The sequence below is a fragment of the Tachyglossus aculeatus genome, chromosome 23 (genome assembly GCF_015852505.1).
Source record: "Tachyglossus aculeatus isolate mTacAcu1 chromosome 23, mTacAcu1.pri, whole genome shotgun sequence".
Classification (NCBI taxonomy): Eukaryota; Metazoa; Chordata; class Mammalia; order Monotremata; family Tachyglossidae; genus Tachyglossus; species Tachyglossus aculeatus.
In genome coordinates, this window is record NC_052088.1 from 42,530,076 (window position 1) to 42,545,603 (window position 15,528).

General features: G+C 51.9%; 1 protein-coding gene across 1 annotated transcript in view; it reads left to right on the forward strand.

The window, feature by feature from the left end:
• Positions 1-15,278, forward strand: part of MIDEAS (mitotic deacetylase associated SANT domain protein) — a 36,444-nt gene extending 21,166 nt beyond the window's left edge. The window contains exons 10-13 of the mRNA XM_038765587.1: positions 2,206-2,355; positions 7,241-7,411; positions 12,290-12,483; positions 14,378-15,278. Of these exons, the coding sequence (XP_038621515.1) occupies positions 2,206-2,355; positions 7,241-7,411; positions 12,290-12,483; positions 14,378-14,582 (720 nt within the window). The 3' untranslated portion in view covers positions 14,583-15,278. The remainder of the gene's footprint in view (positions 1-2,205; positions 2,356-7,240; positions 7,412-12,289; positions 12,484-14,377) is intronic.
• The last annotated feature ends 250 nt before the right edge of the window (positions 15,279-15,528 follow it).

Consider the following 15,528-nt stretch of genomic DNA (forward strand, 5'->3'; position numbering starts at 1 on the left):
GGGGCCGGGAGACCGAGGGAACGTGGGGGCCGGGAGGCCCGAGGGGACGAGGGGCCTGGTCACTCTGACGGGACGTGGGGGCCGGGAGACCCCAGGGGACGAGGGGGCCGGTTACCCTGAGGGGACGTAGGGGCCGAGAGACCCAAGGGATGAGGGGGCCGGTCACCGTGAGGGGACGTGGGGGCCGGGAGACCCGAGGGGACGTGAGGGGCTGGTCACCCTGAGGGCACGTGGGCCAGGAGACCCGAGGGGACGAGGGGGCCGGGAGACCCAAGGGGACGTGAGGGGCTGGTCACCCTGAGGGGACGAGGGGGCTGGTCACCCTGAGGGGACGTAGGGGCCAGGAGACCCAAGGGGACGGGAGGGGCTGGTCACCCTGAGGGGACGGGGGGGGCCAGGAGACCCCAGGGGGTGTGGGGCTGGTCACCCTGAGGGGACATGAGGGGCTGGTCACCCTGAGGGGACGTGGGGGCCGAGAGACCCGAGGGGGCCGGTCACCCTGAAGGGACGTGGGGGCCAGGAGACCCGAGGGGACGAGGGGGCCGGTCACCCTGAGGGGACGTAGGGGCCAGGAGACCCAAGGGGACGTGAGGGGCTGGTCACCCTGAGGGGACGTAGGGGCCAGGAGACCCGAGGGGACGTGAGGGGCTGGTCACCCTGAGGGGATGTGGGGGCCGGGAGACCTGAGGGGACGAGGGGGCCGGTCACCCTGAGGGGACATGGGGCCAGGAGACCCCAGGGGGTGTGGGACTGGTCACCCTGAGGGCACGCAGGCCAGGAGACCTGAGGGAACGAGGGGTCCGGTCACCCTGAGGGCACGTGGGCCAGGAGACCCGAGGGGACAAGGGGGCCGGTCACCCTGAGGGGACGTGGGGGCCGGGAGACCCGAGGGGACGTGAGGGGCCAGTTGCCCCAAGGGATCATTGGGGGCTCGGCCTCCATTCCGGCCTGATGGCGGGTGAGGGGAGAGGCCCCGGGCTTGGCCTGGGAGAACCGAGCCAAGACAGAGCCTTCGGGATGGGAGCGGGGGCTCCCACAAAAGGAAAGGAGAGAAACAGTGATTCCTAGTGGGGAGAGCACAGGCCCGGTCCTAATCCCAGCTCTGCCACTTCAATCAATCAATCAATCAATCAATCAGCGTGGCTCAGTGGAAAGAGCCCAGGCTTGGGAGTCCGAGGTCCTGGGTTCGAATCCCAGCTCCGCCAATTGTCAGCTGGGTGACTTTGGACAAGTCACTTCACTTCTCTGGGCCTCAGTTCCCTCATCTGTCAAATGGGGATGAAGACTGGGAGCCCCCCCCCCCCGTGGGACAACCTGATCACCTTGTGACCTCCCCAGCGCCTAGAGCAGTGCTTTGCACATAGTAAGCGCTTAATAAATGCCATTATTATTATCATAGAGCATGGGCCCGGTCCCAATCCCAGCTCTGCCACTTCAATCAATCAGTCAATTAATCAATCATATTTATTGAGCACTTAGTGTGCTCACCTGATCACCTTGTGACCTCCCCAGCGCTTAGAATGGTGCTTTGCACATAGCAAGCGCTTAATAAATGCCATTATTATTATTATTAATATAGAGCACAGGCCCGGTCCCAATCCCAGCTCTCCCACTTCAATCAGTCAGTCAGTTAATAAGTCATATTTATTGAGCACTTAGTGTGTTTACCTGATCTCCTTGTGACCTCCCCAGCGCTTAGAGCAGTGCTTTGAACATAGTAAGCGCTTAATAAATGCCATTATTATTATTGTTATTATTCAGGGTGCTGTACTAAGTGCTAGAGAAGTGGTGTGGCTTAATGGAAAGAGCACAGGCTTGGGAGTCAGAGGTCGTGGGTTCTAATCCCGGCTCTGCCACTTGTCCGCCATGTGACCTCGGGCCAGTCGCTTCGCTTCTCTGGGCCTCAGTTCCCTCCTCTGTAAAATGGGGGTTGAGACTGTGAGACCCCCCCCCCGTGGGACAACCTGATCACCTTGTGACCTCCCCAGCGCTTAGAGCAGTGCTTCGCACATAGTAAGCGCTAAATAAAGGCCATTATTATTATGGGGGTTGAGACTGTGAGCCCCACGGGGGACAGGGACTGCGTCCAACCCAATTACCTGGGATCTTCCTTGGCGCTCAGAACGGCGCCTGGCACATAGGAAGCGCTTAATAAATACCATTATTATTATTATTATTATTATTATTATTATTATTATTATTCAGATCCAGACCAAGACGGTGGCCCAGTGCGTGGAATTCTACTACACGTACAAGAAGCAGGTGAAAATCGGGCGCAACGGCACCCTGACCTTTGGGGACGTCGAGGCCTCTGAGGAGAAGACGCAACAGGAAGAGGCAGAAGTGAACATCAAGGTGACTCTCTCTTTCCCGCCGGCGCTCAGTAAATACCACTCACTGAAATTCGATGTGGGCAGGGAACATGTCGCTCAATAAATACCACCGATTGAGTCATTGTTGGCAGGGGACAAGTCGGCCAACTCTGTTGTCCTGGACTCTCCCGAGGGCTTAGTACAGTGTACCCAATAAGCGCTCAATAAATACCACCGATTGATTCATTGTTGGCAGGGGACAAGGACAACTCTGTTGTCCTGGACTCTCCCAAGGGCTTAGTACAGCATACCCGATAAGCGCTCAGTAAGTACCACCAATTGATTCATTGTTGGCAGGGAACAAGTCTTCCAACTCTGTTGAATTGGACTCTCCCAAGGGCTTAGTACAGTATACCCAATAAGCGCTCAATAAATACCACCGATTGAGTCATTGTTGGCAGGGAACAAGGACAACTCTGTTGTCCTGGACTCTCCCAAGGGCTTAGTACAGTGTACCCGCTAAGCGCTCAATAAATACCACCAATTGATTCATTGTTGGCAGGGAACAAGTCTGCCAACTCTGTTGAATTGGACTCTCCCGAGGTCTTAGTACAGTATACCCGTTAAGCGCCCAATAAATACCACCGATTGATTCATTGTTGGCAGGGAACAAGGATAACTCTGTTGTCCTGGACTCTCCCAAGGGCTTAGTACAGCGTACCCGATAAGCGCTCAATAAATACCACCGATTGATTCATTGTTGGCAGGGAACAAGGACAACTCTGTTGTCCTGGACTCTCCCAAGGGCTTAGTACAGTGTATCCGATAAGCGCTCAATAAATAGCACCGATTGAGTCATTGTTGGCAGGGAACAAGGACAACTCTGTTGTCCTGGACTCTCCCAAGGGCTTAGTACAGCGTACCTGATAAGCGCTCAGTAAATACCACCGATTGATTCATTGTTGGCAGGGAACAAGGACAACAGACTCTCCCAAGGGCTTAGTACAGCATACCCGATAAGCGCTCAATAAATACCACCAATTGATTCATTGTTGGCAGGGAACAAGTCTGCCAACTCTGTTGAATTGGATTCTCCCGAGGCCTTAGTACAGTATACCCAGTAAGCGCTCAATAAATACCACCGATTGATTCATTGTTGGCAGGGAACAAGGACAACTCTGTTGTCCTGGACTCTCCCAAGGGCTTAGTACAGCGTACCCGATAAGCGCTCAATAAATACCGCCGATTGATTCACTGTTGGCAGGGAACAAGTCTGCCAACTCTGTTGTCCTGGACTCTCCCAAGGGCTTAGTACAGCGTACCCGATAAGCGCTCAATAAATACCACCGATTGATTCATTGTTGGCAGGGGACAAGGACAACTCTGTTGTCCTGGACTCTCCCAAGGGCTTAGTACAGCGTACCCGATAAGCGCTCAATAAATACCACCGATTGATTCATTGTTGGCAGGGAACAAGGACAACTCTGTTGTCCTGGACTCTCCCAAGGGCTTAGTACAGCGTACCCGATAAGCGCTCAATAAATACCACCGATTGATTCATTGTTGGCAGGGAACAAGTCTGCCAACTCTGTTGAATTGGACTCTCCCAAGGTCTTAGTACAGCATGCCCAATAAGCGCTCAATAAATACCACCAATTGATTCATTGTTGGCAGGGAACAAGGACAACTCTGTACCAAGGGCTTAGTACAGTGTACCCGATAAGCGCTCAATAAATACCACCGATTGATTCATTGTTGGCAGGGGACAAGTCTGCCAACTCCGTTGAATTGGACTCTCTCAAGCGTTTAGGACAGTCCTTCTCGACCGTGAGCCCGTTGTTGGGTAGGGACCGTCTCTCTATGTCGCCAATTTGTACTTCCCAAGCACTTAATGCAGTGCCCTGCACACAGTAAGCGCTCAATAAATACCATCGATTGATCCTGGCCCCACCACTTGCCTGCTGTGTGACCTTGGGCAAGAAACTTTACTTCTCTGGGCCTCGGTTCCCTCATCTGTAAAACAGGGAGTGAGACCGCGAGCCCCACGTGGGACAGGGACTGTGTCCAACCCGGTTTGGTTGGAACCACCCCAGCGCTTAGTACAGAGTCTGGCACAGAGTAAGCCCCAACAAATACCCCAATTATCATTATTAATAAGTATGTGAATGCTACCAGGGAAGCCCCAACAAATACCCCAATTATTATTAATAGTAAGTACGTGAATGCTACCAGGCCCAACAAATACCCCAATTATTATTATTAATAGTAAGTATGTGAATGCTACCAGGCCCAACAAAATACCCCAATTATTATTATTAATAAGTATGTGAATGCTACTAGGGAAGCCCCAACAAATACCCCAATTATTATTATTAATAGTAAGTATGTGAATGCTACCAGGCCCAACTAATACCACAATTATTATTATTAATAAGTATGTGAATGCTACCAGGCCCAACAAATACCCCAATTATTATTACTAATAGTAAGTATGTGAATGCTACCAGGCCCAACAAATACCCCAATTATTATTATTATTAAGAAGTATGTGAATGCTACCAGGGAAGCCCCAACAAATACCCCAATTATTATTATTAATAGTAAGTATGTGAATGCTACCAGGCCCAACAAATACCCCAATTATTATTATTAAGAAGTATGTGAATGCTACCAGGGAAGCCCCAACAAATACCCCAATTACTATTATTAATAGTGAGTATGTGAATGCTACCAGGCCCAACAAATACCCCAATTATTATTATTAATAGTAAGTATGTGAATGCTACCAGGCCCCACAAGTACCCCAATTATCATTATTAATAGTAAGTATGTGAATGCTACCAGGCCCAACAAATACCCCAGTTATTATTATTAATAAGTATGTGAAGGCTACCAGGGAAGCCCCAACAAATACCCCAATTATTATTATTAATAATAAGTATGTGAATGCTACCAGGCCCAAAAAATACCCCAATCATTATTATTAATAGTAAGTATGTGAATGCTACCAGGCCCAACAAATACCCCAATTATTATTATTAATAGTAAGTATGTGAATGCTAACAGGCCCAACAAATACCCCAATTATTATTATTAAGAAGTATGTGAATGCTACCATGGAAGCCCCAACAAATACCCCAATTATTATTATTAATAGTAAGTATGTGAATGCTACCAGGCCCCACAAATACCCCAATTATTATTATTAATAGTAAGTATGTGAATGCTACCAGGCCCCACAAATACCCCAATCATTATTATTAATAAGTATGTGAATGCTACCGGGGAAGCCCAAACAAATACCCCAATTATTATTATTAATAGTAAGTATGTGAATGCTACCAGGCCCAACAAATACCCCAATTATTATTATTAAGAAGTATGTGAATGCTACCAGGGAAGCCCCAACAAATACCCCAATTATTATTATTAATAGTAAGTATGTGAATGCTACCAGGCCCAACGAATACCCCAATTATTATTATTAAGAAGTATGTGAATGCTACCAGGGAAGCCCCAACAAATACCCCAATTATTATTATTAATAGTAAGTATGTGAATGCTACCAGGCCCAACAAATACCCCAATTATTATTATTAAGAAGTATGTGAATGCTACCAGGGAAGCCCCAACAAATACCCCAATTATTATTATTAATAGTAAGTATGTGAATGCTACCAGGCCCAACAAATACCACAATTATTATTATTAATGGTAAGTATGTGAATGCTACCAGGGAAGCCCCAACAAATACCCCAATTATTATTATTAATAGTAAGTATGTGAATGCTACCAGGCCCAACAAATACCCCAATTATTATTATTATTAATAAGTATTTGAATGCTACCAGGGAAGCCCTAACAAATACCCCAATTATTATTATTAATAGTAAGTATGTGAATGCTACCAGGCCCAACAAATACCATAATTATTATTATTAACAGTAAGTATGTGAATGCTACCAGGCCCAACAAATACCCCAATTATTATTATTAATAAGTATGTGAATGCTACCAGGGAAGCCCCCTCAAATACCCCAATTATTATTATTAATAGTAAGTATGTGAATGCTACCAGGCCCAACAAATACCCCAATTATTATGATTGATAAGTATGTGAATGCTACCAGGGAAGCCCCAACAAATACCCCAATTATTATTATTAATAGTAAGTATGTGAATGCTACCAGGCCCAACAAATACCCCAATTATTATTATTAAGAAGTATGTGAATGCTACCAGGGAAGCCCCAACAAATACCCCAATTATTATTATTAATAGTAAGTATGTGAATGCTACCAGGCCCAACAAATACAACAGTTATTATTATTAATAAGTATGTGAATGCTACCAGGGAAGCCCCAACAAATACCCCAATTATTATTATTAATAGTAAGTATGTGACTGCTACCAGGCCCAACAAATACCCCAATTATTATTATTAAGAAGTATGTGAATGCTACCAGGGAAGCCCCAACAAATACCCCAATTATTATTATTAATAGTAAGTATGTGACTGCTACCAGGCCCAACAAATACCCCAATTATTATTATTAAGAAGTATGTGAATGCTACCAGGGAAGCCCCAACAAATACCCCAATTATTATTATTAATAGTAAGTTTGTGAATGCTACCAGGGAAGCCCCAACAAATACCCCAATTATTATTATTAATAGTAAGTATGTGAATGCTACCAGGCCCAACAAATACCCCAATTATTATTATTAAGAAGTATGTGAATGCTACCAGGGAGGATGACTCAGGCCTTGGGGGGGTGTGTTCATCGCATTTATTGAGCACCTCCTCCTCCTCATCATCAATCGTATTTATTGAGTGCTTACTATGTGCACAGCACTGTACTAAGCGCTTGGGAAGTACAAATTGGCAACATCTAGAGACGGTCCCTACCCACCTCCGTCCCTCACAGAGTTCCCAGAGGTTTTCCCGGGTCCAGAGAGAGGCCCCGAGGCCGGCGCGGAGGGAGGCCAGGAAGGAGGCCTCCCCGGCGGAGGAGGAGGAGGAGGAAGAGGAAGCACCGGAGCGGAGCCGCCGGGCCGCCGCGTGCAGAGCCGCGCAGACACTACAGGCCGGCGAGGCGGTGAGTACGCGCTGCCCCCGGGACATCGGCCGGGAACAATCAATCAATCAATCAATCAATCGTACTTATTGAGCGCTTACTGTGTGCAGAGCACTGTACTGAGCGCTTGGGAAGTCCAAGTTGGCAACAGCACGAGGAGGTAGCGGCGAGACCCCGGGCCTGGGGGCCAGAATGACGTGGATTGTTTTTTTTTTTTTTATGATGACATCTGTTAAGCGCTTACTATGTGCCAAGCACTGTTCTAAGCGCTGGAGGGGATACAGGATGATCAGGTTGTCCCACGGGGGGCTCACAGTCTTCATCCCCATTTTCCAGATGAGGGAACTGAGGCTCAGAGAAGTGAAGCGGCTTGCCCAAGGTCACACAGCAGACGTGTGGCGGAGCCGGGACTCGAACCCATGACCTCTGACTCCGAAGCCCAGGCTGTTGCCGCTGAGCCACGGGTTCTAATCCCGGCTCTGCTGCCTGTCGGCCGGGTGGCCTTGGACGAGTCACTTCACCTCTTCGGGCCTCGGTTCCCCCCTCCTTAAAGTGGGGGTGAGGATAGTGAGCCCTATGCGGGACTATGTCCAACCCAATTAGCTTGTATCCCCCCCAGTGCTCAGTACAGTGCCTGGCGTATAGTAAGCACTTAATACCATCATTATTGTTATTACTTTGAACAGTATCTAGCACAGTCCCTGCACTTGTCCGGGCCTCAGTTCCCTCATCTTTAAAGTGGGGATGAAGGCTTTTAGACTGTGAGCCCACTGTTGGGTAGGGACTGTCTCTATACGTTGCCAACTTGGACTTCCCAAGCGCTTAGTACAGTGCTCTGCACACAGGAAGCGCTCAATAAATACGATTGATGATGATGATGATGATGATGGCTGTGAGCCCCATGTGGAACCAGGGCTGTGTCCAACTCGATTTACTTGTATCCATCCCAGTGCTCAGTACAGTGCCTGACACATAGTAAGCGCTTAACAAATACCGTTATTATTATAGCAAGCGCTTAATAATAATAATAATAATAATGATGATGATGGCATTTATTAAGCGCTTACTATGTGCAAAGCACTGTTCTAAGCGCTGGGGTAGGTACAAGGTGATCAGGTTGTCCCACGGTGGGCTCCCAGTCTTCATCCCCATTTTCCAGATGAGGTCACTGAGGCCCAGAGAAGTGAGGTGACTTGCCCAAAGTCACACAGCTGACAAGTGGCGGAGCCGGGATTTGAACCCGTGACCTCTGACTCCAAAGCCCCTGCTCTTACCACTGAGCCACAAGCGGCTTAACAAATACCATTATTACTTCAAACAATGCGTGGCACATAGTAAGCGCCTCACAAATACCATAAAAAAAACCCAAGCAGTCGTTTGACACTAAACTCCGTCTTTCTCCATCTCCCGCTCCCTTCTGCGGCGTCCCAACTTCCTCCCTTTGCTCTTCCCCTTTCCCAGCCCCACACCACTTATGTCCGTATCCGTCATTTATTGATTTGTATTGATTCTAAGCGCTTAGTACAGTGCTCTGCACACAGTAAGCGCTCAATAAATGCGACTGACTGACTGAATGAGTGATTTCTGTCTCCTCCCCTAGAGCCTGTGAGATTGTTGTGGGCAGGGGATGTGTCTGTTTATTGCTGTGGTATACTTTCCCAAGCGCTTAGTACAGTGCTCTACACACAGTAAGTGCTCAATAAATGCGATTGATTGATTGATTGATTGGCTGACTGAATGAATGATTTCTGTCTCCTCCCCTAGAGCCTGTGAGATTGTTGTGGGCAGGGGATGTGTCTGTTTATTGTTGTAGTATGCTTTCCCAGGCGCTTAGTACAGTGCTCTGCACACAGTAAGCACTCAATAAATACGATCGAAGAGTGAGCGACACATGCCCTGCCCACAGTGAGCTTACAGCCTAGAGGGTGGCCCGGGTTCATTCATTCAGTCGTATTTATTGAGCGCTTACTTTAGCTTACTTGCTAAAAGCAAGTACTTTTAGACTGTGAGCCCACTGTTGGGTAGGGACTGTCTCTGTGTGTTGCCAGCTTGTACTTCCCAAGCGCTTAGTACGGTGCTCTGCACACAGTAAGTGCTCAATAAATACGATTGATTGATTGATTGAAGAGCACTGTACTAAGCGCTGGGGAAGTACAAGTCAGCAACGTAATCGGGTTGGCCTTCCCGGGGCTCACCTGAGCTTCCCTTCCCTGGTCTGCCCAAGCCCGGGCTTGGGAGTCAGAGGACGTGGGTTCGAATCCCGGCACTGCCCCTTGTCCGCCATGTGACCTTGGGCCAGTCACTTCACTTCTCTGGGGCCTCAGTTCCCTCATCTGGAAAATGGGGATGAATGGGGATGAAGACTGGGAGCCCCGTGGGGGGCAACCTGATTACCCAGTGCTCAGCACAGTGCTTGGCACATAGTAAGCGCTTAACAAATACCATTATTATAATTGTTGCTGTTTTATTATTATTATTATTATTATTATTATTATTATGAGGTCGCCCTCTGCTGGCCGAGCCCGAGAGCTGCACAAGGGACCCCCAACCAATCCCCACGCTCCATTCATTTGACGAGAGGGGCTGCGAGGGCGCCCTCTGCTGGCCCACCCTGAGCCCTGCAGGACGGGCCCCGGCCCCAGCCAATCACCGCGCTCCATTGATTGGGGGGGGACGGGAGGAGCTACGAGGGCGCCCACTGCTGGCCGAGCCCGCGACCGGCAGGAGAGTCCCCGGCCCCAGCCACTCCCCGCGCTCCGCTGATTAATTACTGGAGGAGCTGCGAGGGCGCCCTCTGCTGGCCCACCCCGAGCCCTGCAGGACGGGCCCCGGCCCCAGCCAATGCCCGCGCTCCGCTGATTGATTACGGGAGGAGCTGCGAGGGCGCCCTCTGCCGGCCGAGCCCGCGAGCTGCAGGACAGTCCCCAGCCCCAGCCAATCCCCAAGCACCAGTTGATAGGGGGAGGGATGGGAGGAGCTGCGAGGGCGCCCTCTGCTGGCCAACCCCGGGTCCCGCAGGACGGGCCCCGGCCCCAGCCAATCCCCGCGCTCCACTCATTTGGGGGGGGGGAGGAGCTGCGAGGGCGCCCTCTGCTGGCGGCGCCCGCGAGCTGCAGGGGAGTCCCCGACCCCAGCCAATCCCCAAGGACCCCCCCGCCTTACCTCCTTCCCCTCCCCACAGCACCTATATATGTTTGTACGTATTTATTACTCTATTTTATTTGTACATATTTATTCTATTTCTTTTATTTTGTTAATATGTTTTGTTCTCTGTCTCCCCCTTCTAGACTGTGAGCCCGCTGTCGGGTAGGGGCCGTCTCTCTATGTTGCCAACTTGTACTTCCCAAGCGCTTAGTCCAGTGCTCTGCACACAGTGCTCTGCACACAGTAAGCGCTCGATATATACGATTGGATGGATGAGGGCGCCCACTGCCGGCCGAGCCCGCGAGCTGCAGGAGAGTCCCCGGCCCCAGCCAATCCCCGCGCTCCACCCGTTTGTGGGGGGGGACGGGAGGAGCTGCGAGGGCGCCCTCTGCTGGCCCACCCCGAGCCCTGCAGGACAGGCCCCAGCTCCAGCCAATCCCCGCGCTCCGCTGATTGGGGGGGAGGAGCTGCGAGGGCGCCCTCTGCTGGCGGAGCCCGCGAGCTGCAGGAGAGTCCCCGGCCCCAGCCAATCCCCGCGCTCCACTCGTTTGTGGGGGGGGGGGACGGGGGGAGCGGCGAGGGTGCCCTCTGCTGGCCCACCCCGAGCCCTGCAGGACGGGCCCCGGCCCCAGCCAATCCCCGCGCTCTGCTGATTGATTACGGGAGGAGCTGCGAGGGCGCCCTCTGCTGGCGGAGCCCGCGAGCTGCAGGAGAGTCCCCGGCCCCAGCCAATCCCCGCGCTCCACTCGTTTGTGGGGGGGGGGACGGGGGGGAGCGGCGAGGGATGCCCTCTGCTGGCCCACCCCGAGCCCTGCAGGACGGGCCCCGGCCCCAGCCAATCCCCGCGCTCTGCTGATTGATTACGGGAGGAGCTGCGAGGGCGCCCTCTGCTGGCGGAGCCCGAGAGCTGCAGGAGAATCCCCGGCCCCAGCCAATCCCCGTGCTCCACTCGTTTGTGGGGGGGGACGGGAGGAGCTGCGAGGGCGCCCTCTGCTGGCCCACCCCGAGCCCTGCAGGACAGGCCCCGGCCCCAGCCAATCCCCGCGCTCCATTGATTGGGGGGGGGGGGGGGGAGGGAGGAGCTGCGAGGGTGCCCTCTGCTGGCCGAGCCCGCGAGCTGCAGGAGAGTCCCCAGCCCCAATCAATCAATCAATCGTATTTATTGAGCACTTACTGTGTGCAGAGCACTGTACTAAGCGCTTGGGAAGTACAAGTTGGCAACATATAGAGACGGTCCCTACCCAACAGTGGGCTCACGGTCACAGCCGATCCCCAAGGACCAATTGATGGGGTGGGGGGGGAGGCCCCGCCACTTGCCAGCTGTGCGACTTTGGGCAAGTCACTTCACCCCTCAGCCTCAGTTCCCTCATCTGTCAAATGGGGATGAAGACCGTGAGCACCACGTGGGACAACCTGATCCCCTTGTCTGTACCCCGGTGCTTAGAACAGGGCTTGGCACATAGGAAGCGCTTCACAGCAGCAGCGTGAAGCAGCGTGGCTCACTGGAAAGAGCCAATTGCCAGCTGTGTGACTCTGGGCAAGTCACTTAACTTCTCTGGGCCTCAGTTACCTCATCTGTAAAATGGGGATTAAGGCTGTGAGCCCCCCGTGGGACAACCTGATCACGTTGTAACCTCCCCAGTGCTTAGAATAGTGCTTTGCACATAGTAAGCGCTTAATAAATGCCGTCATTATTATTATTATTATTAACAAAGACCATCGTGATCATCATCATTATTATCCTTCCCCCTCCAGGTCCACGACGCCTTCGTCCTGCGTAGCCACGAGCCCAACGCGACCGGGCCGGCGGGCGGCCACGCCGCGGAGAAGGTCCGAGACGGGGCCGTCAAGTCCCGCCGGACCCTGCCTTTCACGGAGAAGAAGGCCGCCGAGCCCCTCGGGAAGACCCAGAACCAGGAGAACACTTTCCCCTGTAAAAAGTGCGGCAGGTGAGAGCCCCGCGACGAGCCCCGACACCCCCCCCGGAGAAACCGTCCCCCCCCCGCCCCTCTCGGTCCATTTGGGAGATCACCCCACAGCCCTTAGGTCCATATCGGTCATTTATTTAATAATGACGGTGTTCGGTAAGCGCTTACTATGTGCCGGGCACTGTACTAAGCGCTGAGGGGGAGGACAAGTGGCGGAGCCGGGATTAGAACCCACGACCTCGTGGGGCCCGGGCTCTAGCCACTACGCCACGCTGCTTCTCTTGTGAGCCCCTCGTGGGACGGGGACTGCTTGACTCAACTTTACCGCAGCGTTCACACCAGTGCTTGGCACATGGTGAGCGCTTAACTGATGCCATCATCATCAGAAGCAGCGTGGCTCAGTGGCAAGACCCCGGGCTTGAGGTCGTGGGTTCTAATCCCGGCTCCGCCACTTGTCAGCCGTGTGACCTTGGGCAGGTCGCTTAACTTCTCTGGGCCGCAGTTCCCGCATCTGTAAAACGGGGATTAAAACTTTGAGCCCCCCGCCGTGGGACAACGTGATTCATTCATTCATTCAATCGTATTTATTGAGCGCTTACTGTGTGCAGAGCACTGGACTAAGCGCTTGGGAAGTCCAAGTTGGCAACATCTAGAGACGGTCCCTACCCGACGGCGGGCTCACAGTCTAGAAGGGGGAGATGGACAACGAAACAAAACATATGAACAAAATAAAATAAGTAGAATAAATATGTACAAGTAAAATAATTAATAGTCATTCATTCATATTTATTGAGCACTTACTGTGTGCAGAGCACTGGACTAAGCGCTTGGGAAGTCCAAGTTGGCAACATCTAGAGACGGTCCCTACCCGACAGCGGGCTCACAGTCTAGAAGGGGGAGACGGACAACGAAACAAAACATATGAACAAAATAAAATAAGTAGAATAAATATGTACAAGTAAAATAAATAAATTGAGTCATTCATTCATTCATTCGTATTTATTGAGCGCTTACTGTGTGCAGAGCACTGGACTAAGCCCTTGGGAAGTCCAAGTCAGCAACATATAGAGACGGTCCCTACCCGACGGCAGGCTCGCAGTCTAGAAGGGGGAGAGGGACAACGAAACAAAACATATGAACAAAATAAGTAGAATAAATATGTACAAGTAAAATAAAGAAATTAATAGAGTAATTCATTCATTCAATCGTATTTATCAAGCGCTTACTGTGTGCGGAGCACTGGACTAAGCACTTGGGAAGTCCAAGTTGGCAACATCTAGAGACGGTCCCCACCTGACAGCGGGCTCACAGTCTAGAAGGGGGAGACGGACAACGAAACAAAACATCTGAACCATTAATAAAATAAGTAGAATAAATATGTACAAGTAAAATAAATAAATTGAGTAATTCATTCAATCGTATTTATTGAGCACTTACTGTGTGCAGAGCACTGGACTAAGCACTTAGGAAGTCCAAGTTGGCAACATCTAGAGACGGTCCCTACCCGACGGCGGGCTCACAATCTAGAAGGGGGAGACGGACAACAAAGCATCTGAACAAAATAAAATAAGTAGAATAAATATGTACAAATAGAGTAATAAATTCAGCACCCTGATTCTGCCTCGGGACAAGCACCCGATGGACGCCCCGAATAATACTACTAATGGCTTTTATTAAGCGCTTACTACGTGCCAAGCACTGTTCTAAGCGCCGGGGAGGTTAACAAGGAGATCGGGGGGCTCCCAGTCTTCATCCCCATTTTACAGGTGAGGGAGCTGAGGCCCAGAGAAGCGAAGGGGCTTGCCCGAAGTCACCCAGCGGGCTCCCCTTGTAACCTCCCCGGAGCGGCGCTTTGCGCGTAGTGAGCGCTTCACAGATACCGCTATTATTGTTATCGCTGCTTGCCCTCCCACAGGGTGTTCCTCAAAGTGAAGAGCCGCAGCGCCCACATGAAGAGCCACGCGGAGCAGGAGAAGAAGGCGGCCGCGTTGAGGATGAAGGCCGAGGAGGAGGAGGAGGCGGCGGCCGCCCCCCAATTCCAGAAGGGACAAGACGGCGGCGGGAGCAGCAGCGAGAGCGGAAGCCCGGGCGCCAGCTCCGACGAGGATGGCGGGCCGTAGCCCCGGGGGCGAGGACTCGGGAGGGCCGCTCCTCCCCGCTCCCCTCCCGTAGGGAGGACGGACGGACGGCATCCGGCCCGGGAAAGGCAACGGAAAATATCGGATTTTAGGGTTTGGGCCTTAGGGGGCCAAAAAACCCCCCCACAATCCAACCAGCTCTTATTTATAAAAGCCGCCGGAACAGGGTGCCCCGGGACCGTCGCCCCGGGGGAGACCGTGGAGCGGTCGGCCTGGTATTTATTGAGCGCTTACTGTGGGATCTCCGTCCTGAGCGCCTCGGAGGGGACGGAATGGGTGGACACGTTCCCCGCCCAGTTAATCGGTGGCATTTAGTGAGCGCCTGCTGTGTGCGGGGCACTGTGTTAAGCGCTTAGGAGAGGGCAGTACGATAATAGACAGGTGCATTCCCCGCCCCAGGCGAGTTTCTAATCTAGAAGACATCAAATGGGTGTTTTGTGTCCAACCTGATGACCTTGTATCCGCCCCAGCGCTTAGAACGGTGCTTGGCACATAGTAAGCGCTTAAGTACCATTATTATTGTCATGACTGTTTAGATTCAGGACCCAAAATGAGTTTTCCACTAAAATACCCCCCACCCAGGGCCCTGGTTTTGGAGCCTCAAGGTGGAGCAAGCTTATTTTTTTTATTTTACGGTATTTGTTAAGCGCTCCCTATGTGCCAGGAAATGGACTGAGCGCCGGGGTAGATCCCAGCTCATCAGGTCGGACGCAGTCCCACTTGGGGCTCCCGGTCGTCATCCCCGTTTTCCGGATGAGGGAACCGAGGCCCAGAGGAGTACAGCGACTCGCCCGAGGTCACACAGCAGACAGGTGGTGGAGCCGGGATTAGAACCCAGGACCTCCTGAGTCCCGGGCTCTTTCCTTTAGGCCAAACTAGGCCTTCCAAGGCACTACAGCCTTTCTGCAGATATCAGAACCCAACCCCC